General features: G+C 41.9%; 1 protein-coding gene across 1 annotated transcript in view; it reads right to left on the bottom strand.

Moving 5' to 3' along the window:
- LOC8043725 (atrial natriuretic peptide receptor 2) overlaps positions 1–26,202 on the bottom strand; it is a 122,721-nt gene that overhangs the window by 41,607 nt on the left and 54,912 nt on the right. Inside the window, exons 3-5 of the mRNA XM_040215781.3 lie at positions 6,587–6,742; positions 2,088–2,256; positions 474–623 (exon numbers count right to left, since the gene is read on the bottom strand). Coding sequence (XP_040071715.2) covers positions 474–623; positions 2,088–2,256; positions 6,587–6,742 — 475 coding nt within the window. The remainder of the gene's footprint in view (positions 1–473; positions 624–2,087; positions 2,257–6,586; positions 6,743–26,202) is intronic.

Consider the following 26,202-nt stretch of genomic DNA (forward strand, 5'->3'; position numbering starts at 1 on the left):
AATTGAGGTTACAGGACGACGTGCGCTAACTGCATTTGTTCAGAGAAGGAAGGTCAAGTGGCATGGCCGAAGTGTTGTGGGTTTGAGCTGAGTGAATGTTCTGATCTATTTTGTGGAAAGGGTGGCGACCTTGAGGTTAGAATGTGTACTAGAGTAGTTTACTGAATAGCTGAATTTGAGACTTCGTCATCCCGTCACATTTTTCTACCTCTTACGCGGTTGATGTTTCTAGTTTTGTCACTCCAGCCTCGGGTTATTCATCAAAAATGGTAAACAATTTATACCGTTCATGTTACTGTTAAAGGAAACGATTTTATAGAAATCTCCCTACAGAGAAAATAATTTCTGCTTTTCACACAAAATAAAATGTTAATGAAGGGAAACTAAAGCACGTTATACGATTCTGGGTCCATCACAGCATTTTCATTATTGCATATTATAGCATGACTTCACATCTTGAAATTATCGCTTACCTGGGAAGAAGTTGATAAAGGAGATCCTCAGCTTTGCGTTTCTCCTCGAGGTAGTCAGATGTTCGCTCCTCGACCAGAGACTCCAAGTTGTTGGCGTACTGTTCCATCCGAGACAGAAGGTTGTCCAGGATGTTGCCACTCTCGGATTCTCTGATGGACGGAATTCAATTTTATCAGGTCCACCAGACTCGAGGGTAAATTAATTTTTCCAGTTACGCATTAAAATTATTTCAGAAACTGCGATAATTTTTCGTTCATTTGTTATTATTGAAGCAATGCATTAGTACTGTTAACACCAGTTCACATATGCACTTCAGAGCCAAGTCAACAACAGAGACCGCGCTGATGCAGTACTGGTTTCAACATAATTTAGCACCAGACATGTAGGTAACGCGGTACTAGTAACGAGTTCCTTCTGCCAAATTACTTTTTGGGGTAGCGGCGGGTAACGTCTGCAGCTACTTTTTTTAGAAAATTAACGAGTAACGTACTTAGTTACTCCTAAGGTCAAATAACGAGTAGCGATATTTTGTTACTTTTATGGAGTAACGTGAACAACACCGTTTAAACAACCTCGTTTAACTAACATAGTATGCATCTATTACGAGAAAAGAAAATAAGTAACCCCCCCCCCCAACAAAAAAAAAATGTTAACAGTATGACAGTACAGCATTTTTTATCGCTCAACACGCCAGTCGAACTCTAAAGCTGGGAATGTCCTTCACTCAGCGAACACAATCAGGTATATGGTGGCTGAACCTTTCTAAAATCGTGTACAGACCGAATATAAATCCGGAGGTTGGCAACACGGGAAGGTACAATCCCATTGTTAACTTAAAACTTTAGAAGCAGAGAGAAAAAGCAAGAAAAAAAAGGAAAATCCCAGACTCCACCCTTTTCTCTTCCCTCTCTGCTTCTAAAGTTTTACGCACAACAACACTGCCGTCCCTTCGAACGCGCCAGTAGAATGACTCTTCAGACTCGCCCGAGATGTATTCTGAAGGAAGCGGGAAAACATAACCAATGAAAACTTTGAGAGGAAGATACTCCTTTAGTGCAACAACTATTGAAAAGAAAACAATAAACCATAATACAAAATCAGTTGTGTATTTGACCGTCAAAGTAACGAGAAAAATAGCTCGTTACTCCTGAGGTAACGTAACGCCTTCCTTTTGAAAATCGGTAACGAATAACGTATTGAGTTACTTTTTCAGCTAGTTACGAGTGATGGTATTTAGTTACTTTTTAAGTAACGTGCACATGTCACCTTAGCACCTATGCAGCGCTGTGTCAACACTGTATCACTAATATTGCGAAAAATAAGCGCTGCATAAGCAAGGTAAGAGCTATTTCCGGCGTCGACATAGGTAGTGCGTGTGGGAAAAGGGCTGTAACATTTGCAATTATATTTTTATATGTAAAAAATAATATATCTGAACACATATGTTATGCGCCAGATTCATAGCTTGATAGGAATAAAGATAAAAAAAATATTTTTCGTTGTGTTGTACAGTTCGCTATCAAAACCAGGCGTATAACTTTCAACGTTTCGCAAGAAAGATTGTGCGGTTATAACGTTTCCATTTAATTTTTTTTTTAATTTATGAGACTCACTTGTTGAGCTTCCTTATAAGGGACTTGAGTGTCTGGAAGTCGGGCCTTTCGGCGGGATCTCCAGCCCAGCACTTGGTAATCAGGAGTCGGACCTCGTCGGGGCAGTCCATCTCGTCGAAGACTGGCCTGAACAGGGGCTTCGACTCGGACATAACCTGCTCCACGACCTCTGGAAAGAAGACACGAGCGAAACTGGAAGACGTACGATTACACTACGGGTGTGCTAGTGTCCGCCTTCGAAGTCATGGATGACGTTAGTTTTACGAGTTTCGTCGTTGAAACCAATACCAGCTCCTTGAAATGTGATTAAACAGATGCAAAGAAGGAACATCACAAGACAGCAAGAATGGGAATGACCAGCATTGGCAATCGCTAAAATGGGACGTGTTTGCAGGAAATTATTCGAACTACATGCACCAGTACGGTCCTTCTTCCTCAAATAGGAATAGCCGGAATACTGGCCGGAAGTTTAGATCAAGATCACTGCTTATCTTTCACTTATGGCACGTTCCCGTTTCATTCAAAGAGACGACGCACTGTACACCCAATTTTGAGAAGAACATCATCATCAAATAGGCATGGTAGAATACGAAGATTTATAATCTCATGGCATCAATATTCGCGTATTTTTAGCGTATTGCAAACAATCCTGCCGTCTAAGATAAGAAAACCCACAACACAAAAATATTTTGTTTATAAATATAAGGGTCTCTTAAGCTAGCTGGGTTGATAGAATATGGTTTTTATCTATTATGAAAGTTCATTCTTAATTACAGGACGCAAGTGATTTGTTCGAGTATAATCAAGGTCTGGAATAGGAGGCACAGATCTTTCACTTGAAAAAATAAATTATTAAAAACCTCGCTTAATTAATAAAAAATTCCAGTAAAATTACCTCGGCTTATTCATGACACACATGTCCCAAAGCTCGGAGATGCACTCGGTGTGATGAATTTTGTTCAACCAGCCTACTACGCAGTTCCAAGAAGAACTTGGTTTATAATTTTGTATATATATTTGACAGCTTGAACCAGGGGAATATATAGAGAAATTGAGACAGGAGAGAATAGACAGCTGACTACCAACGATTATTTAGTGGGAACTTCTTTTTCCTTGCGTGTTTTCAGACACCAACAAAAATTATTACATATTAAAACCTATTATACTAATATAATAATGCATGTGTGTGTTTACAAAATTTTCACATTACCTAAACCTAAACTAATATTTTAAATTCACCCGCCGCAAGCTCATACTGCCATTTTCTGGACCGTGACGCACCGTAGATATTGTCTCTCCTTTTTGTGAATAGTGATGGACGGGGTGCTGACGCACCCACTCGCTTGTTCTTCGATAGCAAGCGCTTCGAGCATCTCGCGCGCATGAGTATTGTTATTACTGGCTAGGATGGTTATGTCCTTGAACGCTGCACTGCAGTGGCAAGTCCTGCAATGAGCTGCAAGGTGCCCTGCCGACGTTCCTTTAAGGGATGCTGCGTGCTCGCGGGCTCTGTCGTTAATGCATCGGCCCGTCTGGCCGATGTAGCACTTCCCGCATGAAAGGGGATTGTTGTAAACCACTCCTGTCATGCATGGTACATATTGTGTTCTGTGGGCAATGTCGCACGTTTTTTCTTTGCCTGTTCTGTTGTTAACTCGTCTGCACATGGAGTACGCTTTGTTAGACGCGGAGCATTCTACTTGGATCTCATTCCTCGCGGCGATCTTTTTCAATTTGTGCGTAATCCCGTGAACGTATGGTAGCACAGCGATCTTCCTTCGGGTTTCCTCGTTTACTTTTTTGCCCGACTTTGCACTCTTCAAGTTTCTGCAGATGGTCTCACAAACGGGTACCAAGATACTTGTTGGGTATCCTGAATTCCGTAATCGTGACATCTGTTTTTCAAAGCTCTGCCCTATCTGGTGTTTACATGATTTGTTTAAGGCAGAAACTAACGCCGTGCTGGCGATACCTCTCTTAATAGTTCTTGAGTGGCCAGAGGTAAACGGCAGAAACCCTTTTGCTGACCGGGGTTCGTACCTCCAGCAAACGTGCCCTTGTTGGAAAATTAGCGCGAGGTCTAGGAATTTGATATTTTTGTCCACAGGTGATTCATGTGTGAACACCAATTCGGGGCAACTTTCTTGAAACACTTGCAGAATAGTATCCTTGCATTCTTCACTTTGGTCGTCACCTTCTGTGTCACAAAGTACTAAAAAATCGTCCACATATCGGAAGATGGCTGTGACCCTTGTATCTGTCAGATTACTTGCGATGATCTTTCCGCATGCCCCCAGGAATAAGTCACACGACCTGAAAATTCCTTAGGTCACGACAGCGATCTTGCGCCACCCCGTTGTGGGAACGTTTACTCAGAACATAAGTGAGCATATGGCGTAAGGTAGACGGCGTTCCAACAAGATTTGTGCTTTATTCCTTGATGCAGAGTTGAAAAAAAAAAAAAAAACATGAAGATTGCGCCTGTCTTCTTAGTCTTGTCTGCCCGGATTTCGTTTATTTTCGTATAAGGTTAGGATACAGATTTATTGTATTCTATATTATTGTAGATTATTGTATGGTGTTGAGAATTGTATTGTATTCTATTGAATTGATTCGTATTCTATTGTATGTTATTGTGTTGTATTCTGTTGTATTTTGTTGTGTTGTGCTGTGTTTTGCTGTGCTCTATTTTATTGTCTTATATTGTGTTCTAAAGTCAGGCATTACATGGTTGAAGAGCGCCTTGCTTTTCATCTAACCATATGCTTGCTCGTGAGATGATCAAAGCGGGCGCAATATTTCAACGTCTTTTGAGGAAGATATTTTTAGCGAGTGCACGTCTTTTGTACCTTAATATTAATATATTTGTACAGCGTGGAATGTATTTTTTTAATCTCAAGACTTTTCACGCATTCCTCTGAAGAATTTACCTGATTTTGCTTTATTCAGGGAGGGGTTCACAGTTTGTAGTGATCAAGATATGAAGGAACTTATTTCATTTGTCTTCAACTCATTGTGTTACAGATGCCTATTTTATACATTTGCAAGGCAAGATGAATGCGCTAACAGTACATGCACAAACACTGATATACTTGTGAATATACTCTTAGCTCTACTGATTTGAGATTACAAAATAATTCGGTTGCGTATTACAGTTTTCAACACAACAAAAGTACCGCATTGAGGTTAAGCTTTCCTACATAACGTTTAATTTTATGGTTAACAAAAAAAAAAATCAAACATGCATTATAAAAATCATTTTTGAAGCTCTAATGCTCCTATTCTACAATCGTTTGTGAGGGAATCATACAATTTAATGCGCACACGGAAGCCCACAACATTAAATAGAAGCTATTTATCGAAATCTGAATGAGTAGAGTTTGAAATTATTTCAAACTTTTACGATAGTGGACCTGAAATATTGAGTAGACAACTACATACCACCAAGAAAAAGAAGTTAACTTTTGAGACCAATTTTTTACTCGGTGTCGAAATGCAATAAATGTAAATAATATATTTTATAAATTTATACAATCAATGTTCATACATAGAATAGTGTGCTTTAGTTTCTTGGCTATGCCATCTTTTCTTTTATGAACGACGTCTTCAGTCGTGGACTGTCTGACCAGACGAAATCCGCATACATGTACAGCAAAGGAATAGTGTACCGTTATGAATATGACAATTCACGTCATTACTTCACCTTTATACTCACGGCGGTGTTTCTAAATATTTTGTTAGTGTTAAATTACAGGCATTTTTCTATTTTTTTTTATTGCCTACTTTAATTTCCAAAATCACGAAAGGCATGAGTCTGTGGAGCGGATACGCGGCGAACAACCAAAAAACTTCACCCGGCTTCACGGCCACCCGCACGCTGTGCTAGTCACTGTTGAGACGCCACATGAAGAGCGAACGCCAGCGAGCTGAATACGTCGTTTTGTTTTTTCTAAACTTATTTAGCCTCGGTAGCACAGAATGGGCCCTTTTTAGTTGGCGGGCATTCGCGCACTATCTCGACACGGCTTGAAAATACTAGTGTCAAATTTATTATGAGCTATTAACCTCCCTGTCCCATCGTTTGCCACGAACAAACAATCTGTGTTTTATTATTGTTTTCCCAAATTCCTTAACATATCTTGCAGCCCTGAATTTACTGGTTATTTGAAATATGATGGTTTCATATAAAATTTGAACTCTAAAAGGCGCCTTTTGTTCATTTTACGTCCTCCCTCCCTCTTGCCCACCTTTCATTCAACAAATTGTTAATATGGTCACCCAGAATTACTGGATTAAATAGAGCGCACCTACAGTATTGGCTGAATATTTCGTCGTTAGGACCATCCTGGCGATATCCACAAGGCTCCTCTACAATGGAGATAGACATTGATTCGTCTTATTGTTAATCACACTAGCTTCACGCAATCTAAATTTCGATACAATCCATTGAGCATGGTTCCTTCAGTCTAGACATCGGTACGTCACGCTTGTGAACTTACCTTTTGGACTCATGTCGATGTTGCCCAGGTAAAAAGCGCCTTGACGAACGGCGATCTCGTGAGAAATAATGGCGAAAGAATACACATCACCCTTCTGTGTGCCGTTAACTGGCGGCTCCTGGGCGCGCAGCAATTCTGGCGCAGTCCATAATTTCCCTAAAACACAAACACACGCATACAAAGTTATATGTCAGCGAGAAATATATGCAATGCGTTTGTTAAATGCAAAGTATTATTTCTAGTATACGAATCGTTCTGAATTTAACAAGCTTAAATTTTACAGTCACTTTAAAGTATTGTTTTTTTACACTATTCTCAAATTGTTGTGTAACAAAAGCATAGATGGGCTCAAGAGTCCTTTTAGCAGGTCTATAAATTCAAGGGATATGGTTTGACATTTTTCTCAACGCATGACTAATGTGCGTAAGTTTACTAACGATATTGTACACTTCACCTGCAGCTCACTCAAAAAGCAACGTACTCCTGATCAATATAATACATCGCTCAAATTTTCAAGACTGCCGCCTTATGAAAAAAAGATTAGTGTTCTTATTGCCAAATATACACTAATTAAATCAGCTCCAGCAATACTGGTGTGTAAAGAAATATTAACTACAGAGCTTAAGCATGACACTGTTCATTATTGGAAAATTATGAAGACGAAATTGAACTACGCCAGAAATGTCGGGAAATACTGGGCTCTCGACTAGCTAATATTGCTACGAATGACAAAAGATGAGGCGGTGAGTTAACTGGAGAAACCTGACGTTTAATGGGGCAAACTTGCGCCCAAAATAAAATAGACGAACGTTACCGTCGCAGGCGTCGATGTCGGCGAAACAGCAGGATCGAGCACTGGGGCGAAAATTCACTCCGGCTCGCCACTCGTAGCCCCCTTATGTGCACGCGTAAGATTCTAGAACAATCGGCTAGAAGGTTCGGTGAGTAGAGCATCCGGACTTCGAACATGCAACAGGGCTCTTGAAATTACTTGAAATCTAAATTAAAAGGATACAAAAAAAAAAAAAAGTGAAAGCCGTTTACCACTCCCTGTAACGCCGAATCAGAGCGCAGCTCTTGAGGAGAAGGAGGGAAGGGTACTGATGGGAGGGTAGACCCCTCCTCCTCCTCCTCCTCCTCCCCTCATTCTTTAATATGCTTCGGGGGGTCACCTGACCTCGGGAGGAGGGGGTCACGTGACCTCGAGGGGATGTCACGTGACTTCGGGGTGGGAGGGGGGGTCACGTGACCTCGGGGAGGGGGCCACGGGACTTCGGGGGTCACGTGACCTTGGGGGGGGGGGGTCATGTGACCTTGGGGGGTCATGTGGGGTTCACCTTCGGGGGTCACATGACCTTGAGGTGACCTTGGGAGGGGTCACATGACCTGGGGGGTCACGTGACTTTGGGGTGACCTTGGTTACGCCGACGCCAACGCCGCTCAAGCCGGAAACGGGCGCCTAAGAGCTGCGCTCTAAAAAGCGTCGCTCCCAGGGATAAAATTCTGAATCTCCGCACGAAAGTCAAGCGCGATAACCGCTCGGCCACACACGCGCTCGCTCGCCGACGTGCGTGGCAATATTAAACACAAATGACCTGTTAACTAGTGATAACTGAGGTATTAAAAAGCCATCAAATATAATATGAATGACCACTGTGGGCTCCCCGATAACACCACTGTACAGCACACGCCAGAGGGCGCGCCTGGCACGCGCAGCGCAGCCCGTGGCCAAAATACGCGACGCAACCCACCAAAAACGTAACGCCCAAGCTTAAACAGGGCGACGACAACGAGTAGCCGGGGTCCTCTCAGGGCCGAGGCCACCCATGGACAAACACACGCCAAGCTCTTCAATGTTACGTACTAATCGACTAGTTCGTATAGCATTAAAGGCACTTACTTGTTTAGAAAATCCTGGCTCTGTGTTTGTCCTAAAGGATGATAATCTAGCGAGGCAAATTTCCTGAACCAGCAGTGTTTGTAAAGTTGTGTTACATGATAATACCAATAGAAATACGAGGCTGGTGCATCCAGTGGCCGGCCAGGTAGATTTTGTCGATGGACATTTTTATGTTTAAGTGCTTACAATATCAAAAAAAAAAAAAAGACGGTATTCGAGACGGGGCCAAGGCGACCCCTTTATGGCACTCCTGGCGTTTATTTTAGAGCCGAAATTTCAAAAACAAAAACGCGATCACGAATTAAAAAAAAAAAAAAGGTTTTTGATGACCGTTTAAGAGACATGAAAATATAAAAGAGAAAACATCTGCAAGATCCATGTTAGCATTTTTTTTTATTTTTTAATGCTCAGAAGAAACAGATGCTTCACAGAAAAAGGAAAGTTATTTCGATGTGACGTTGCGCTTGCAGACCGTATTTATACTAGAGGAGCACACATACTTCTGGTCCAAAACATGTTATGCAAGCAAACATGAGATATAGTAATATTAGCGCTGAAAAAATAAAACGAAGGACCGTCCTGACCAATAAATTCTCAATAATGGGTCAAACGTTTCAGCATTTTGTTACTGTGCATCATCCTCGTCGATCTGGCCTAAATGTCTCTTTGTTCGATGAGTATGTTTAACGCAGCCTTCAAGTCAAAAGTGCAGAAATTAAAAAAAAAAAAAAAAACATTTATTAAGTATTATGTAGAGCTTCACCTGCTCGGTTCACAGTGAAAATTACTATATAATAGTTACTTTCTTGATGGTGGGGAGGCACTTCTCATTTCGTGAACATAAACCTGTACTTCCCGGAAGGCGGGGCTAACGGGGAAAATTCACGTGCCTTCCGGAGTTAAAAACATATGCTGTGTTGAATGAACCCCAGGACGTGCCCTAGGTTTTGTGTCGGTGTGTGCGTGTGTGTGCATGAGCGTGCGTGCGTGCGCAGAGAGGGATATGATACAAAGAAGAAAAAACATTTCGGCGACCATGTTCTGTTTATTTGATCGCAGCCGAGATTGGGCTCTTTACTTTGGCTCGCTATCCTTCACGGATGTTGAGCATGTTCACTCGCGCATAAAGAGATGTCAGAATTAAGGCCTGAAGTAAAACTCGGACGAACCAAAAAAAGGTTTACACGAAAAACAGAACACTTCCAATATTAGTATACAAGAGAACGCACTCAAAACGAGGATCGACGTGTATTCTTTTTCTTGGTATCAAAACAGTCTGCCGTGCATAACTTCCCCGGGAGCTCTGAGGGGATGCCTCACGCTAAAAGCGTTAGTGAGTTGATTACCCGGTAATGCTTAAAAAAAAAAAAATCTCCTCAATAATTTTGCGTGAACTATATTGAAAGAGTATCAACGCTTTTGTTTTCAAGTGAACTGAACAAATACGAGGAAATCATCATGTGCGACCTTAATAGCCCAAGCTCTCCTCCCTCGCAGAGGCCCGCACTTCCGCGTCCATGAAAGAAGAGAAGGTACTTTTACCAAGCATATCGCGATCCAGACTGATTATATGAGGAGTTCTGATCATTTCGTGTATTCTACTTATAAGAGCCGTCACTAGGGCCGGGCGTCGATTAAAAGTTTTAACCCGATTAATAGCGACCCTTTAATCGATTAATCGGTCTGGTTGATTTCATTTGTAAGCATGATAGTTAAAATTTCAGAAAATATATTTTTGTATTCCCTTTGCAAAAGGCGTGATAAACGACACAACATACGACTTGGGTTATGAATGAATCTGTAAGTGTACTTAAGAACATTTCGAAGGCGCTCACAATCACAGATTCTTACTTTAGCTGCATGAGGCGAAAGGGTTCGTTGATATTCTCCGGCCAGAGCGACCTCCTTTGATTGTTCACAACGAGCCGACAAACTGAGGGAGAGGAAGAGACGAGAGGGCGCGGGACGTCAGAAATCTTAGTTGTCGTTGGTATGATTAGTGGGTAGACCTAAAGCTACCTGGCTTTGTCTCCACTACCTTCGTCGGACACGTTAGAACTCGAAACGTCGGCGTCCAACGTTTGGCTTTCTCATTCGAGCGGGTTCGGAGAGTGCAGTGCAGAGAAAGGCATCCTTTGTCTTCACCGCACTCGTCAAACGCGTTGAGGGCTGTTTATACTCCAACGTCGACGAACGCAACGCGCGCCGGCGCAGACCGACGTTCGTGGGCCACTACGCCGCGCCGAGAAGCGTTCGAACGATGGTGTTTATACAGTCCAGTGCAGACCAATGCTGGTCCAGCGCGCCCCGACGAACTGCCCCACTTTGCGCATGCGCCTCTCCGTGGTAACCGCATCGTCTCTAGGCGTTATCTATGGGCGGTAGCTTGCGCACCTAGCCTAAAGGCAATCGATCAGTGTGATTCGTCCTCGTTTTGTCATGTCACGCTTCAAAACAACCATTCGCGGGTAGCGGTTAGCAGTTTCAAAGAAAAAAAAAAGCAAATGATGGTGATAATGAGTGCAAACCAGCATGTATTTTCTCCTAAATGTCACACAAATGTCAACAAAAAAAAAACGAAAAAAAAAAGCCTGACATCGCGTCCGTCGAACCTAGCTGCTTCGCAGGTTCGCCGGAACCGTGCCAAGTTACTCCGGCGATTTCGCCGGAATGCTTCAATCAAATCGATGCACTCAAAATTCCACAAAGACCTCTTTCTTACACATAGCCGGTTTGTTATTATCATAGCAGACTTTCACGCTGACTTAAGGAACGGACACCGAAGACAGCGGACGATACCTAAATTACGCAATGTACGCGTTCGAAATTGTAACGCACTTTACAAAGCAAATGCAAACAATACAGGATTCAGTCCAATTGTCATCGCGTACTGCTACCATCGTTTACAAGCTGAGACCGTTTACAAGCTGAAACAGCCCAATTGTAAATTTCTGGCCGGCTAAATAATTCAAAGGTTTCACTGTGTCCGCCGTTCCCGTACATTCGGCGACGCTTTTTCGATCGGGAACGACTGCCGGTTAGTGTGACTAGCACATCATTATAAATAGCACACACAATAGGTCGTCCTTAATTCTAATTAACCCTGACTTTGGAGCGTCATCGAGCTTCCAGCTTTTGCTGGCACCCCAACCGGCTCGTTAGGTCGATAGGCCTATCGAGAATTGAGTGCATAGCATCCTCGGAGCGGTCCACGTCCACGCACACGCTCGTCCAGTCAAGCGCGAGACCGTTCAATACGCACACCAACACAGGAACACGACAAGAGCACACGACACACGGCAAGAACGACAGGTTCAGACCCCAGAAATGAGCATCTCGCACCACACTCCGACTGGCCCCGGCGACCCCTCCAACCGGATTCCCGAATGAGGCATTCACGCGAGGGCTTCTGGGATAGCCTCCGTCCGCGACGTCGTCGTCCAACGTTGAACGTAGAGCATGTCGAAGTCCGCCGTAAGCTGCGCTGTGGCGCGTCGAGCTGCTTGCGCTGCACCGCGTTCAACTTGACGTTGGAGTATAGACACACCGTTCGCAGACAGCGTCAGCTAGCGTGAACGAGCGCGTGCGCTCGTTGACGTTACGACGGAGTTAAACAGCCCTTCACAACTCTGGAAGCTGGTGTCCGGCGTTTGGTTCTAGCATTCCAACACGTCCGACGTGTGCAGTTGAGACAAACGGAGTTAGCATTAGGTCTACCGACTAATCATTTCAACCAAAGCTCGGCATTATGTCATTCCCGCGCACTCTCGTCCCCTCCTCTCCCTCACTTTCTCGGCTCATTGTGAACAATCAGACGTGGTCGCTCTGGCCGGAGGTTATCAACGCGCTCTTGTATCATTCTGTCCCTCAGTTTCTTTGTGCATAGCCTCTGCTGCGCCAAAAAACTCGAACGGCGTTGAAGTGGTCGGGGCACGTGTACTGTTCTGCAGTTGTCTGGAATTACAAATCTCGCTTCTACAGTTTACTTTATCATAAAATTTGACCTAAAGTTTGCTCTTCATACAAGTGTGTTCGTCTACATATGCGTGGTGAAAGCGTTTCATATTAAAGCGATAGCTTTATTGTGTACAGTTTGCAGAGTTTTCGAGCTCGTGGTCTGTCCCCGCGTCGCTGTGGAAAAACCCTTCTCTCCGCTCTTGGCGCGAGGCCAGGGAAGTCGGGATTTCCCGTCGGGCGCGCAGTTCCCTGCATCCCACCAGTAACGTCGGAACGAACAGAGAGTCTTCCCGTCGTCTGCCTGATAGACTCGTTTTCAAACATTACTGTTGCTACGCGTAATGTTGGATTGTTTTAGCAACTTCGACTGCGCTTACCCACGCACTTACTTCACGGATCACCGAGCGATGGTAGCGGTCATCAGTGGTATCCACAACGCCAACCGCGACGGCTATGAGAAATAACTGCGTCGAACCTCCCTCCTCAGATCAATATCTGTACCATTCCACACGCATTGAACGACCGTGCTACAGCCATCGCTCTTGTTTCTTTGCATATTTTGGGCGAAAAAGGACTTTTTACTTTATATTAATAATAATAAAATCGTTTATTTTCACTCCAAAGGAGTGTGGAGAGCTGGGAAAAAAGCTGCAGCTGCAGCTTGACAGGCCCCTGCCCCCCAGCACTTGACGTAGAGTACACAATAAAATTCAAACTAAATAATCACTCAAAGCATAGCAGAACATTTAAACTCTAACCAAGGAAGAGGTAGAGTGACAATAATACAGACATAAACGCACAAAAATGTATACGGGGTCAGGTAATAATCAAGTAATGAAAACGCAAATATTATAACTGGTGAATCAGCATAAATAACACACTATACATGCAACACGTCATACATAGACACATACATACATCCCATACATGCCTACATACCTAGTCAAGCAAAACATAAGGTGATGAAATTGTAGACATCATGATGCACACAAAAAAAAAGACATACGTACATACTATACAACAAGGTCACATCAGAAAAATACTACAACGAGAAACCATATAAGCATAAAGAAAAATTCAAAAACGTCGCATCAGTAAAATATGAAATGGGACTTGAGGGACTGTCTTGTTGATGTTTCAGGTGTAATGTTTTGTTTTGCGAGGTTGTTAAGGAGAACAGGCAAGGTATGAAGTATAGATTGATGTCCATAGGAGGTTCTGACGGCTGGTATTTTCCATATTTCGGGCTGTCTTATATTATACGATGGTATGTGTTTGATTAGATTAAATAATTGTAGCAGCGGTGGGTTGTTTATTGTTACTGCATTTTTGTAAAGAGAAACTAGTCTGAAATCATGCATTTTTAACACATTTATAATATTTAATTAATTAAAATACTTAAGAGTTGATGTAAACCATGGAACGTTAGTTATAATACGTAGAGCCCTTTTTTGTGCAACGAGTAACTTTAACATGTTTTGATTTGTAGTTGTTCCCCATATGACATGACAGTAAGGGAGAGTCGGCAGAAACAAAGAATTTTATAAAAGTTTTTTTGTGTCTTGTGGAAAAATATGTCTATGTTTATTCATCAAGCCATTAAGCTTGTTTAATTTCATGCCAACGTGGTTTATGTGTTGGTCCCACGTGAGATGTTCCGAGAAGAAAACACCCAGAGCTTTAATTTCCTGAACGAATTCAATATTATTTCCGCCCAATTAAAGATTTGTAGACAAACGTGCTATTTTATTTCTGGGTCTAAACAATAAGGCCTTCGTTTTATTGGCGTTAATTTTTAAGCAGTTCAAGTCAGCGCATATTTTTAAGGAAGAGAGAAAATAGTTAGCAGAAACTATAAGTTTGTCGGGGTCAGTGCCAGTAAAAACGAGGTTATATCATCAGCATACGCTATTGACTGTACTTCGGTATTGATATTGAAAACGTCATTCATATAAATAATAAATAATAAGGGCCCCAAGATGCTGCCTTGTGGGACGCCTGATTTAATATCCTCAGTAGATGATAGGAATTAATTCTGAGATACGCACTGCTTACGGTTTAGGAGATACGATTTAATTAGTGATAACATTGTTCCACGAACACCATACATGTCAAGCTTAGCAATTAAGATGTTATGATTCAAGTGGTCAAACGCCTTAGAAAGATTTATAAAAATGCCGAGTGAAACCAGTTTTTTTTTTTTTTTCAAAAGCTTCAATAATTATCTCTTTCTGCTTTATGAGCGCAATCTCAGTTGACATATTTTTCCGGAAACCAAACTGTGAATTAGACAACAACATATGCTTGTTGAAAAAGTTAATTAAGCGTGAATGAATGATTTTCTCAAGTCCCTTGGAAAATACAGGAAGAACAGAAATAGGCCTATAGTTGGAGAGATAATTTATATCGCCTTCTTTATGAGTCACGGTTACTTTAGCGGTTTGCATTCGTAAAGGAAAGGTACCTGTTTCTAACACTAGATTAAATATATGTGTGAGTATAGGAGCAAGTAAATCTAATACGTATTTAATTTGCTTTATTTGTAAATCATCTATGTCACGAGATTTGCTTTCTTTCGTTTGCTTCGTCAAAAATTTACCGATTAGACGCTTATAAAATTAATCGCTATTAAAGAATCACGCGATTACTCGGTAATTTAATCGATCAATCGCCCTGCTCTAGCCTCCACCTAGCCATTGTTTTAAGAAACCTCAAACTTGATACAGCCGAATATTTTAGGCTATGAAGTTGATAGATTTCAAACAGTTCTCATTAAGTGTTGTTTTTAGTAGCCACCTTCAACCGTCATGGACTAAGCGGACAGCCAGGGCCACACGGGAACAGGTTATATTTCCATACCTTTTGGTGGGATTGGGTAAAACTACATAGAAATATGCGTGACGGCAACGGTGTTGAAATTAAAAACAAAATAAAAACAGAGTTTATCTCAAACACTTTCTGTCTTTGCAAATCTCTTTGATGCACGAACGATCGGGAGACATCAGCGCCCTTTCTTGTGGCTAGCAATTTTGGAAACCTTTTTTTTTTTCTCTAAATGTGCGTTTACACTTGCGAGCTTGTGTGCGGATCCGCGCAATCGGCGAGCGGGTTTTGGAGCTGGGTGGCGAAATTCCCTCGTCGCTGGAGAAAAATCTGGATCGGTCCGGGACCCATACCCAGATTTGCCGCCAGCGACGAGTCGATTTTGCCACCCGGTTCTAAAATCCGCTCGCCGCCGGCGCGGATCCGCCCGCGAACCCGCGAGTATAAACACACCGTAGAGCGGCTTACCTTTGCGGATACTTTTCAATCGCGCAATAAAGAATATGATGTATTTTTAAGGAGTACTACTGCATTCAACAAAAAAATACAATACCCGTCTTCTTCTGCAAATATGGACGTATTAAAATCCCCCACGGAACCACCAAGCGCCTAATTATGGCCGACCAAGAGGAGGTTTAAGTTTCATGGAGCGCTAAGGTGTTTCCGCTGAGCACTCCCTGCAATGCACGAACAGCCTTTCGTTACGCAGTTATAAGAAAGAAACAAACAAGCAAGCAAAAAAGGAATAAATACGTAAAAAGATTTATGAATGAATAAACAAACAAATGTGCAAATAAAATATATAACTACATATATAAATATAAAAGCAAAAAAAAAAAAACAAGTATAGTGTCGAAACGTGGTATGTTGCGTGCACTCCGAATGGTCGCCGCCGCAATTCTTACCATATGCTTACCATGAGATGAGTTGTTTTCTGAGCATACCTTAACGGCGCGCAAAAAGTATTCTGTGAAGCCAGACATATCTTCAAAGTACCTATTGGTATTTACAATCCTTAAAGTAACTATAATATATATATATAAGGAATCAGACATGTATTAGAAAGATGGGGGTAGTACGGAAAATATTTTGATAATTCTAGGCTTCTTGCACTGATTTTGAAGATTGTACGCTTGTTCGATGTCAACGTAGAATATATCAGATGGCTTTTATAACAGCATGTTTTAGCATCTGAAACAGAGGGTATAAACCTCAAATCATGATCGTGAATCAGAAAAAAATACAACCGACCGTCCCGTCATCCCGCTTGTTTAAAGTTCAGACACTTCATATTTGGGCTCAGTCATCACGAGACCCTTTATTCGTTAAGTGGCGACTTCCTCGTTTCACAGAGTGGGAAAACAGGAACTACACTAAAAATATGAATGATATACTTACTTCTCCTAATTCTCTTACATCTAAATTACTAATGGCTTGAATTGCGAGCGCTGCGTTGTACACATGAAAGACCTCGATGACCGTGCGCGCAAGTCTCTCGGGTAATTTGCGGTTAAATCCATATTTGAAAAAAATCTGCTCATAAGCTTCACACAAATTGAAGCCAGCAATTAGGGGAAAGGTAGCCGGTCGCTTATAGCTTGTCTTTATAATACCTGAGCGAACTATGTTGCTAAGTGGAGGCTTCAAAGTAGCGTAGACGTTCTTGTTGACAGCCTTTTACTGCCGAGCGCTCGATCGATGGGGATATTATTAATAAAGGAAGCGCTCGTGTTCCCTCATGTAAGTTTCGCGCATAAACTATACCACATGAGTCCTTTGACTATACCGACACTTAAAAAGTGGAAAAATTGTGCACTGGGGCTCAAGGGAGGATTTATCCTTTAGCAGCTAATTATCAAAACGCACAAAAGAAAAGAAAGGAGGAAGTGTATCCACGATGAACCGCGTCTCTTTCATCTAAAGAGCTCTCAACCGCTCAGTAGAACGCACATAAGTGAGGACGCGTTGTTTAATTGCGAAATTCGTTGGTGGATTAAGCGAGACTCTAAAGCGCTATAAACTAGTAGTTTAGTGTATGTCAGTTCCTACTGGCACCCGCAGCAAAATACAAGGCAAAAAAGCGATCGCGAACCACTCTAAATATTTAAATGGATTTCACCATCAGAAAGCCTCTTTGTCCCCAACTGCTTCTGCCACTAATGCATTTTGTAAACCAAAGCTCTCTCGTACTTTGTTTAGTCAGAACGCTTTACGCAACTTGTTGAATGGGGTTTTTAAGTTCACTTTTCAACTGCACTCGACAGTGAGGAGTTCAATGCACAGAGTGAGCGCTTCGGGGGAAGGGTAAATGTAAGACAACATTTTATTCTTTCCACACTCTTCTTTTATTCCGCTTGAACTTTTCTTTACCGTTACTTTATCTTTTAGAATATGTCTATTTTTGTATGTATTATAATGCTACATGATTCTTGTCTTATCTACCCGAGTGGTGGTGGCGGTGGTGGTGGTGGTGTTTGCCTGACGTGAGGTTTTCCTCACATCAGGCAAACACCACCACCACTACCCGAGTAAACGTGACAAACGTGTGCGGCGTTCACTGCCTCCCTCGCACCCCCCCCCCCCCCCCATATTAGTGTTCGTTGGTACTAGTTGCTTGCAAACGCAGAGATTCTACGACGTTTCTGAAACGCGCCTTTGGTACTGTTAAGATTTCGGATCTATGGAGACGGTAACCGCAAGTGAGCTCAAAGCACTCGTTCAAAAACAATATAGGGGCTTGGATGGGCAGCAGAGATACACATTGATATATTCTTTTTTTTTAATTTACTGCATACAAAGTGTGTATCAATCAACGATATACGTACATTAATATATGTTTAGATTTGCTGTATACAAGCTGTGATCAATAAGTTCCAAGAGTGATTTTGTAGCGTAAACAAATGAGGCTGCACAGTGATGCAAACCCAGCCATGGACCTTCCTCGCGTTATTATTTCATTTCATTTCATTTATTTACCTTGAGGACCCGTGTCCCGGTATTACACAAGGGAGGGTACGTTAAATGTCACTTGTTTAAACACAAAAGTAAAAATCACAAAAATAAAACATGGTACAAATGTTAAATGACAAATCAATTCAAACAAATCTTTGTACAAATTTATAACTCGTTCATTTCATAAGAAAAAAAAACACTGACAAGCTCACAAAACTTAGATGGGTTAATTTCTAGTACAATGTCGTTGGGTAAAGAATTCCAATTATCAATATCAAGAGGTAGCATGGAATTTGCGAAAAACAAGGATGAAGTGCGGATGATTTTGATTTGACACACATTGTCAACCCTAGCAAAAATTCGATTTGGGACGCTGAGAAGGGCAATTTTCACCTGCCGATTGTGATAAGATATTTTATGAAGAGGGGCACGTTGGGAGAGCCTTCGATGAAAACGAAGTGTTTGGAGATCAGACCGATTACGAAGTGAAGTGATACTAGTGTAGAAGGAGAAGTCGGACTGAATGTACCTTAGTGCTCTGTTTTGAATTTTTGCTAGTTTGTTAGAGAGATAATTTTGAAATGGTGACCAAATCGATGATGCGTATTCTATTTGGGAACGAACCAGGGTTGTGTAGGCTATCCTTTTGATGTCGGGCGAACAGAGTCTGAGGTTACGTTTTAAGTATCCAAGAGTGCGTTTAGTTCTTAGGACAACTTCGTTAACGTGGTTGTTCCATGCGAGATCGCTGGTGAGGGGAAGTCCTAGGTACTTATATGATGTGCATTGGCCAATGTTATTGATACCTATTTGGTAAAAAAAATCAGACAAGGTGGTTCGACGAGTGAATGTTAGTAACTTTCACTTTCCCATGTTTAGGCTCATCTGCCAATCGTTACACCACTGTTCAATTATATTGAGATATCATATGTTTGGCATATTATGTTATGCCAAAGATAGTCACTCTGTGAACGCTTGTAACTGCGCTACACAAGTTTGTTTTACCACAAGCACGAGCATAACTGCAATCTCTCCATTGACTGCAAAATAGAGCGAAAAGGAACATCCATTTTACGTCAATCCCGGCAAATATAAAACAGAAACCTCCGAAATTATTTAGAAGGCTTTTGACGAAAGTCTGCGAGGTGTGCGAGGTGTTTTGAGCGGCACTCGCGCGTCAAGATTGGCAAAACGTCACTAAAGTCATAGAGAGGTCGGATAAGGTCGCCCTGCCGGTCTTCGTCTCTAGCGATGTTCTTCAGTTCCTAAAGCGCGAGTGCCACTTAAAACACTTCACAGAATTCACTGCTTTTTGACAAAAGCCTGTTAAATCCTCTCAATGGTCTCTGTTCTACATTGCCGAGTTGGAAGCAGAATTTATATTCGCTCTCCCTCAGGTTTTCAGTCTATGGCAAAATCGCCCTTATGCCAGGGCACGTAGTCACAGAAACACTTGTAGGGTAGCTCCAAATCTCCACAGAGCGACGCCCGTTAGTATAACGAGACACGAAGGTCCCTCTTTTCGATTTATGCGCACGCATCACTGTGCTGCCCTCCCTTTTTATGCACCAAAAGAAAGTATATATATATATATATATAATGTTTTCTTTTTACTCTTACACATTTGTTTAAAAAAACGCGAAAGCTATACTAATGCGGTTTGTGCAGATGGGTTACACGGCCAGGCGGACATTATGTGGGTGGCTAATCTTTGGGACAAGTCGGCTAAATAATCAAAATTCGTTAATTAACTTTTTAATTACTGGAAATAGACATATGGTTCCAATTAGAAACTTGCTGAGCGTCATCCAAAACCACTAAATTATTCATTTTCAGAAAAAGACTTTCAGCGCGTGAGAAGCGTAGTAGCGCACTAAAGTTACCACTCGTGGAGCAGGTACAAGGCCAGCGGTTGTGGTGTGGCGCCCGCGCAGTCAGTCAGAGTCTTGGGAGAAGGAAATCAAAGGAAATGTTGCTGAGCCGGAAGCTCAATATGTCACCTTTGTTGGCGCCCGCGCTATTTTTCCGTCTCTTATATAGCCCCAGCCTTGTACCTCTACTGCGACGCGCGATGACAGCGCAGCAGAGGTTGGTTGCACTATCTCTTTGCGGGGCGCGGTGCCGTCGGGGCGGAGATGCGCTCCGATAACAAACCGAAACTTAAAGGGGCACTGACACCCCAAAGGTCGTATTTTTTTTTTATTGTCTAAAACGATGCAAGTTGCAGTCATAGACACGCAAAAAAAAAAAAACGCATCGCGAAAAAAAATTTTCCCGCGCGCGAGCGCCTTTTTATTTTTGGCGTTTGATTTTCCCGCCTCTAGCCTCCTTGCTTCTTTTGATCGGTGACGTCAAAAATCAGGAAATTTAGAAGCTTTGTAGGCGACATCTCTATAACATTTAATAACGGCAATCCTAAAACGTGTTTTTTAACGCAATTGTGAACGCACTACGGCCCCTCTTACCGAATACCGAAAATCGGAAGTTCGTTGTGGTGCCGTCTCCTGGATTTGTATCCCCCCACGGAAAACAGGCGACACCGCTCAAAACCGGTCCGCCGCAACGTCGGCGCTCGCTCCTTTCCTCCTTGCTTTGGGTCGCCATGGCAACAGCAGGGAGTCGTGAAAAAAAAGTGGACTCTCAGGAGTCCGCAATATTTGACGTCAACGCACCGGCGCGGAACGCGCGGGAACTTCGAATTCGGCATTTGGAAATTGTTTTTTTACTTCACAAATACTGAATTCCCAAATTTCAGATTTTGAGGGTAATGTCCCGGCACCGTTTTCAATCGTTTCGGATAATAAAAAAAAAAAATATGATTTTGATGTGTCGGTGCCCCTTTAAACACCCGTCGAATTTGTGCGGTTTTTCAGAAAGCCGTAAAATGCTTCGCGTGCCTTCTATCATTCTGCAATTTGTTGGTGTAGTGGTTTTCGATGATGCTGAAAAATTTTCTAATTTAAACCATGCCCTTAAACACAATGTTAAAAATGCTAAGTAGGCAAAAATAATTAACAAGTTAATTATCCCGGGTATTGATAATTTTCTTAACTGGGCCCCTGGCCCAGGACCACAACGCTACAAGCCTTTTTTCCTTGCGATGAGTAGTTTTCGCAGGAACGATTTGGCCTGCGTTCTTGGAAGCACCCTGCATATACATAATGTTTTTTTTTTTTTTCAAGCTCAACAGATTTGTTTAAAAAAAAGCCGTGAAAGTTACATTTATACGGCCAGGGGACATAGTAAAGGGGGTTAATCGTAACGATCAGTCGGCTAATTAACTGAAATTTGTACATTAAACTTTTACTTAATCAAAATAGACACATAGTTTCAATTTGAAACTTGCTGAGCGTCACCCAAAACCACTAAATCAGACATTTTCAGAAAGACTTCAAGCAGCGTGAGAAGCGCAGTAGTGCACTAAAGTTACCACTCGAGAAGCCGATACAACGCTAGGGGTTGCGGAACGAGATGATAATCTAATCATCCGCGTTCCGCAACCACTAGCCTTGTACCTGCTCCTCGAGGGGTAACTTTAGTGCGCTAATACGCTTCTCACACGCTGAAAGTTTTTCTAGAAATTAGCGATTTAGTGGTTTTCAATGACGCTCATTAAGTTTATGATTACCAAAAAGTTTAATTACCAAAAATAAGCCTACGCTTATTTTTGGTAATTAAAAAGTTAATTAACAAATTGTAATTAATTAGCCGACTTATCGGAACAACTAGCCACCCACATAATGTCCCCCTGGCCGCATAACTCCCGTCCACAAGCGGCATAAGTGTAACTATCATCAGTTTTCATAAACAAATATGTTAAGCTTAAAAAAACACCCTTTGTATATACATATCCCCGCTCGGAGACGGTCTTAATAAGCTTTGTTGTAGTAGTTTCCCACAGGATCAGACGTAAGCGTGCTATAGTGTATGCACCATTTAACGTAGATAACGGTCACTAGTCGTTGATTACTGATATTCAGCCTGAAGCATATAGCGCTCCGTTTAACGTAATGTGTGAGGGGCCCTTTATTGGTCTGCAGCATCAACCCTGAAAGTTTAATCTCTAATTGGCATCACAGGCTTTTTGGAGTGCACAATTTTTCCCGTGAAAAGCAGATTGCCATTCTTATATCGTTCCAGTTTGTTATTTTATGTTTTTTAACATTTGCGCAACCGGAATCCTCCTAACCATATTTTCGCAATCTAGCTGCAACGAAAATAAAGCATATGGTTAAGCTCAAGCATGACACGGTGTGTCTTTAGATTAAAAAAAAATATATATATATATATATTGACATTTTTGGAATACGAACGCTTTTTTTACACTCCACATTCAGCGTCAAGCGGGCTTGCCTAATCAATATTGACTTCGGAAAGAATTCAGCAAAGCAATATTCCTGCCAGTCAAGCAGCTCGAGGGCGCCTGATGCTACTGAGATAAGGGACGCAGCTCAAGCAATTTCAGAATTCAGAGTTGTCGGTGACAATCAAGATTGCAAACGTCCGGATGTTCAACTAATTTCACTAATGAATGTTCAAAGTTCTAGAACAAACCGTAGATGTTTTTACGTCTCAGCCTCCTCTTGAACTTACACACTAGTCGTTGGTATAAGTAAGGCATTAGAACTCACGGTTACAGCACTAAAACGCGAAAAGCTAACAGCTGTGAGGGACCGCACTGAGTAAACAGAAGCGGATGGAGTGCTTACCTCACGATTTTCTAGATGTACTGGAAACATCGGGATGCGTTGAGCCGTTTAGGCATGCAAGCGATCCGATCTAGTGTTGGCCGAGTCGCGACCCAGACTAAACTCAAATATTCCAAAGGAGTTCGAGCGCTACGACCCGACAAGTCCTTGACGAATTTCGTGCGGACGTGGAGCATGCAAACGGCAGCAATAATGAGAAATTTCCCGGTAATGTTCTAATCTTCCTGGGACAAATTCTAATCTTCTTGGGTCCAGTGCGGTATAGTTACCGCGAGGTGTAATATAACTATTTTTTTTTTTTTAATTTCATCAGTTTGGTATTGGCAATACAGAAGCAAAATAAGTAGAATTTTTGCTTCACCGATAACACTGAGAACTAGAGCGGACACATAGCATGACCTTAGCATATATAGAAGTGAAAAAAGGTTTCGCTTTCTTCCAGCTTTTTTTAATTCCCTCGGATTTTTTTTTTTTATTCGCAGAAACTGAACACGGGTTATGTCGTACTTTCGATATGTCAGTCTGAATATTCTCCTTTTAAAATCTGAATATAATATAAATGAAATATATACTATACATGCTTGAAAGCTTTCTTACTTGCTGATATGCTTTAATAAAAAAAAAATGTTATCTATGTTGAAGTAAAATAAAAATAAAGGATTCTTAAATTGCTCGAGTTGCACCCCTTATCTCAGTAGCATCAGGCGCCCTCGAGCTGCTTGACTGGCAGGGGTATTGCTTTGCTGAATTCTTGCGAAGTCAATATTGATTAGGCAAGCCCGCTTGACGCTGAATGTGGAGTGTAAAAAAGCGTTCGTATTCCAAAAAATGTCAATATTTATATATATTTTTTTTAATCTAAAGACACACCGCGTCATGCTTGAGCCTAACCAGATGCTCTATTTTCGTTGCAGATGTAGACTGCGAAAATATGGTTAGAAGGGTTCCGGTTGTGGAAATGTTTAAAAACATAAAATAACAAACTGGAACGAAATAAGAAGGGCAATCTGCTTTTCATCTGAAAAATCGTGCACTCCAAAGGGCCTGTGATGCCAATTAGAGATTAAACTTTCGGGGTTCATGCTGCAGACCAATAAAGAAACTGTCACACACCACTTTAAACGGAGCGCTATATGCTTCAAGCTGAATATCAGTAATCAATGACTAGTGACCGTTATCTACGTTAAATGGTGCATACACTATAGCACGCTTACGTCTGATTCTGTGCAATCCGGCCGCAATATGAACCAGCCTTCATTATGACCCTTACGCCCATACTGCAGTTAAAAATGACCGTAGTCCGGCGACTCTGTCTCACAGTGGCACTTTTATTATTGGACTCGCTTTGTATCACGAGAAAAACATTAATTCAGTTCACTACGATATTAATATAATTGAAAATATACAGCAAAATATTCTATCGGCCGCGCGAGAAAAGGTCATATTTAGGAGAGGTTATCAACTGCGCTATTCCTGTTCAGCACTGCCTCTTCTGCCTTGAGTAAACCTTGAACTGTGACGCTTTCTCCACAAACGTAAATACAGGGTCGAATAAGTTATTGGAAGTATTCTTCTTTGTGTTAATAAGAAAACTTAATATTTTGTAGGAATATATGCATGGTCTGGGAGAAATTATTCACCACGGTCGTGATTATATACATGTAGCGAGCAATTAACCTCAACGTAATACGAATTGCAGCGAATTTCAGACAATTAATTTCCTGACTGTCAATATGGCCTTCACTATATTGCGCGTATGTACGCTACCTTGCATACCTGCATGCCCCTTTGCCCGTTCTGAATCACTTTCCTTAAAAGGTAACTGCAAGGAAAAAACATTTTTTTAAACAGTTTAATTTGGATAAGCACGTCAAAAAAACAATTTTCCGCGAAAAACAAAATACAGCAATATTTATGGCCTAAGACTGATTTTAGTTTGCGGCTATTCCGTCTTTTTTAAATCGCGCGCCACGAAGTTGGTGTTCTGTGACGTTTAGCCCCGATTGGCTGCTATACTTCTCATTGGCTAAGCGTTTGATTGACAGCTTAGGTCTTGGCTGTTAAACCTTTGTTCTATGTTGTAATTTCCTTTTGAGCGGCATATTTTTACGTTTATAGAATAACCCATGTGATGAGAGTTATTATTCTTTACAAAAGGTTTACAAGACGGGCACTTCTGTTAGGATTCATACCATAACAAACAAAAGCTTTGCCATTCTTTCATAGCCGCCGAAGTCTCTGCTCCCGCCTGTCTCGTCTACCTCGACTAGTCGTTTCGCCGAAGTGATCAGTGTTTCGTGTTGACCCAGGTGCCTGAGTAAGACTTCCTGAAGTGAAGTAGTGTGTGTTTAGCAGCTATCGCTAGTGTTAGTGATGGGAAGCGACACAGGGTTTCGGCTTTCATAGCGCGGTTTGTACCTTTGGTTTTCCTCTTTGCTTGCTTAGCGTGTTTTTTTTTTTGTTGTTTTTTTTTTTTTTGCTTGCGCGGGAAAATGTTGACTTTTGGAGATCTCAGCTCCTCTAAAGTGGTGCGAGAGATCAGTGATCGCGACAGCGAGTCTTCCAGCAGCCATGTCGCCCCGAAAGATCCCAAGCTGAATGCTATTTGGCTGCAGGTAATCGGGCGTTCGCGTAGCGGCAATCGAGTCCAGGTATGTTCTCGTCATTTCGCTCCGGAGGCCTTCGAGATTCGCACTGAGTGCACCGAACGTCCGCGACTGAGACACAGCTGTTACGTAAAATTCCGCTTTAAAGGACATTTGTTTTCTCGGCTTCCGAACCATTTTACGTAATTATTGTAAATCTTTTGGCTTGTAATTACGCCTTTGTAGATCATCTTATATTCGTTTTGCTGGATAGACGCAAACCACGGGCATAGCAAAATCGTTTGCATAGTCCGCATACCTCGCAAAAGGGCTTCCCCAGTAATCTTGCGAAACACGGAGACCGCACCGTCCTGACTTCCCAGTCTTCTACCTGCTTTAGAGCAGTTTTTACCTTCTAGTAGGTATGCCTATTGAAACTACAACTTGGGGCAGTGCCTGAGAGCAAAGAGACAAAAGTTCGGAAAGCTTGGTCGCCCTCCCCAATTTCTGAACTCTCAAGTGATTGCACCATAAAAAATGCACCAAAACCTCTGCCCAAAATAAAGAAAAAGCACTATGTTCATTACGTAAAAAAACTGTCTCAGTTCATGCATCTGTGGGCAGATAGGAAATCTTGACCAAATTTATTCACACCGCATGATGAGCGCTACAAACTCGCACGAGATTTAC

Source organism: Ixodes scapularis, unplaced genomic scaffold (genome assembly GCF_016920785.2).
Source record: "Ixodes scapularis isolate PalLabHiFi unplaced genomic scaffold, ASM1692078v2 PGA_scaffold0__279_contigs__length_252992795, whole genome shotgun sequence".
NCBI lineage: Eukaryota > Metazoa > Arthropoda > Arachnida > Ixodida > Ixodidae > Ixodes > Ixodes scapularis.